The 3732-nt window shown below is 28.7% G+C and overlaps 1 protein-coding gene across 1 annotated transcript; it reads right to left on the bottom strand.

Annotated features, from left to right (window-relative positions):
* Window positions 1-324: 324 nt before the first annotated feature.
* Window positions 325-1840, bottom strand: LOC129805676 (protein quiver-like). The gene is made up of 3 exons (XM_055853752.1): window positions 1699-1840; window positions 593-721; window positions 325-524 (listed from the first exon to the last, which is right to left on the bottom strand). Exons 1-3 carry the CDS (start codon window positions 1748-1750, stop codon window positions 325-327), a joined length of 381 nt encoding a protein of 126 aa, XP_055709727.1. The 5' UTR covers window positions 1751-1840.
* Window positions 1841-3732: the final 1892 nt, after the last annotated feature.

The following is a 3732-nucleotide window of genomic DNA, read 5'->3' as shown; positions in this document are numbered from 1 at the left end:
GAATAATACACAATGAAAATTATCAATTAATTTATTTCGGCGTCATAAGATTGAATAATCAACTATAATTATTATTCACAAATTTCATTTTTTCCATTCAAGTTTAAGATATAAATAACTATATAAATTAATTTCAGAAAGCCTTATCACAAGTTAAAGTCTATTAAACACTTTAAATTGACAAAACTTTTTTACAGGGAGCCTGAAATTATCTAATCTTTATATATTTTTAGTCTTATGATTCTTTGTTACAATAATTGAAAGAAATTGTTTAATTTTTGCTTTAAAAATTTTACTTTTTTTTAAAATAAATTGCTTAATATTTTAGGATCTATTTAGGACAAAAATGGACACGATTACTGGAAGAATAGCAAAGAATCCTCCGGACAGCTTCACTGAACTATTGCATAAATCCGTATAGCAGAATGAACAATGCTCGATCGTAATTCCAGGAATTTGTGCAATTTCGCTGCATGTCTCGTAATTATAGGCACATGCTCTCAGTAATACTGATCTTCCATTCCCTGAAATGAAATTATATTGTAATTTTATTTTGAAGGGTGTATTAATATTTTGAATTAAAGTGTAATACCATGTGCAATAACTTTTCCGCATTTGGTATTAGGTCCACATTCGAAGTAAGGTATGATGTTAGTATTTGGAGGATCACGACATGATTCACTAGTCTGGGAGTCACAGTTGTAGCATATTGTAGATGTAACTAAAGGGATAAAACATTGTAATGGTGGTATTATTCCTAATTCTTTGGATTTAAGGCTCAATCACATCGACAGACAAATCCTTGCAATCTAATGATCGCTACATAGTAAAGAAATTTATTTTATTTATTTATTTAATTTTTTCCCTAGAAGCAAAATAGCTACCTTATAGAACCAAAACTTTAACAAAAGTTATGATGCAATTTTTGAAAGGCTGAATAAGAATTTTGTGTTAAAATTCTTTTGGAAACACTTGAGCCCTAAGAGTACACCAGTTTACTTTTAGAAGTCAAAGGGACGTAATCAAGAACACTATAAGCAGACTATAAGAATTTTTGTTCATACTTAGAGAATTGTGCGAGACAATATAGACAATAATAAGAATATAAATATAATATACACTGAGAGAAATCCGAAAAAGTTAAAGTAACATTCCGGAAATATTAATTTTACCCTACAGTATTGATCCAAAATCGGTGTAAATATTACCCTTTTTAGGTGTATTGGGGGCTTTAGTTACCCTTTTTCATGTTAATTTTGTCCTTAAAAATGTGTAAAATTAACATTAAAAATGTTGATATACTTTTACACCTAAAAAGTGTTAAAGTTATGAGGAAAAAAAGTTAATCGCACCCTCTTTTTTTCTCAGTGCTGTGTAATAACATAACAATTTGCTTCAATATTTCAAATATTAAATTTATAATGTCCTTTTTAAATATAAAATTTAGATAATAGATACATAGGATACAAAATCACAGTCTAACACCAATAGTCTTATTTTTTTATTTTCTTTTAGTTTTATTGTCATTTAAAACTTATAAGAATACCTATAAGACTTGGTGTAGAAAAGTGATCCTATCTAATAAATTGTAATAAAGATGATCAAAATCGAGAACAAACTTTGAAGATTTTACGATGTAAAATAAAATAACGATTTGAGTCTCAATGTGATTCTGCTGTTAAGTTTTGGAAGAAATACCTTGAGCGACACAAAAAATGAGGAGAACGGTAACTAATAATATTTTAGCCATATCACCTTTTTTTTAAATTGAAAATTAATTAATTAAAATTTGAAACAGAATACTGATCTCAAGGGTGTTTAAAATGGTACTGATCTAACTTATTGACTATTTGGTGTTTTATAGATATTCTATTGCTTAGCTTATTGGTAAATTTTTCAAGTACGTCTCGTGATAATATTTGACCATAAAAATGATTCTATGTGAATACACTTCGTGATATGCTTGAGCTTCTAAGTGTCATGATGTGATCTGAAAATTTGTTTCAAGTTGCTGTTTGGTCCGATGCACTTTATGCAAGAAAGATAACAAATCGAATTTATGATTTCGATTCAGAAACCGATTTTCGATTGAGGTTCGTGTCAAAGTTTCAAAAACAAATTATTTTTCTTCAAAAATATACTTCCAGGAATTGATACACGAAATTAATTTAAAACCATTTATCAATCTACAGTGAGTGTCACAAGTTGGTTGCCTTTCAAGAGACCAGGTAGAAAAATGATAGATAAAATTCCTTTTTCAAATTTTAATTTTTGCAAATTTCTGTAATTCGTAGAACTTACAAAACGGTTCAGGTTCAGACATGCTGCCGAAATGAATCTACATACGTGGTTAATTGCTATTTTTATGGAAAATCACACCAGATTAAACATAAAATATTCAAAATTTTAAAGGAGATGATAGTGGCTTTATGATATCAGCTTTAAAAATTCAGAATCAGTTGATTACTGAAGGAATATAGGTCCCGAATACTGTACAAAAACCAATAGCAAATTGAAAAAAATCGTAGAAATGATTGCTGGCCTTGCAAGATTCCATTGATAAGAATGACCAATGCAGGTCAAAAGTTAAATTTTGACTTATTTAACATATTCAAAGTAATTCAGAAAAGATATAGTTAATTTGAGTAAAAATATAACCGGATTACATTAAGATGGAGACCTTTTTGAATTAGTTATTCAAATGAGGCAACAAAGTTTTGACGCATCAAAAATGATCAATTTTTGAAAAACAATAATTTTTTATATGAATAAAACTAATAAATTTTTATGAGATACACAAATAAAATCTACAGATAACATGGAACTCATTTGCAAACAGAAAAATTTTAAAAAGTAATTTTTTAACATTTTTTCTATCATGGTTTCTTGAATCTACATAAGTTTGTCCGTCCGGTGGTCGTTAGCTGTAAAGGCCAAACGTTAAGATATAGCGATTTGAAACCTTTGGTTCATAAACCGCTTTCTAACCGTTAACAAATTTTTATCCTAAAATCAATTTTATTACTCCTAAGTTATTTTGGGCAATTTTTGAGTCACTTATGAATCGGTTCAAATTGGTTGCGAACCGGTAAAAGAAAAATGATGCGAAACTTTTGAGATATATCATCCATGTCTCGAGTTCGAGCACTTCGCAAAGCATGAGAGGATGCTTTGCCACCCCTTTTTAAAGCTCTATTTAGTCAGTTTTTCTTTACAAATTTTGTGGGAATTAGATCAAATTGAAAGAAAATTCATACATAATACTGGAATTTTATAAACATTGCTTTCATTTTAGAGATCGAGCAAAAGATTGTTGATAAAAGTGTATCACGTCAGTGATTGCCCATAGCCGTAATTCTTAAGTCATTTATCTTTTCCAAGAAAAAAACGGCGTTGTGCAATGCTCTCAATGAGTAAGTAGTAATCTATACGAAACATATAATAGTATTTTTTTTGGGAATAAAATTGGCAATGTTCATATTTGGTAAAATAAGGTAAATTCTGGATCTCAAAATTCACTCCAACAAATTTTTGAAGAAGAAGCTTTAAATTAATTAGTTAAAAAAAAATATAGTAGAGCTTACCCCAGAAAACTGATTTTAGTAATTTCCAAGGTCTTTATTGCAGATTTAAATAGTCTTGTAATTCAATTTGCATACAAAATCTCACAGTTTGTAAACAATATCAGATGGAAATTCTATTAAAGTGTTTTAGTAAAATCAAGTTTTGGGG

The sequence above is a fragment of the Phlebotomus papatasi genome, chromosome 3 (genome assembly GCF_024763615.1).
Source record: "Phlebotomus papatasi isolate M1 chromosome 3, Ppap_2.1, whole genome shotgun sequence".
Taxonomy (NCBI): Eukaryota; Metazoa; Arthropoda; class Insecta; order Diptera; family Psychodidae; genus Phlebotomus; species Phlebotomus papatasi.
The sequence above is the reverse complement of the archived record's forward strand: the minus strand, read 5'-3'. Positions and strand labels throughout refer to the sequence as shown.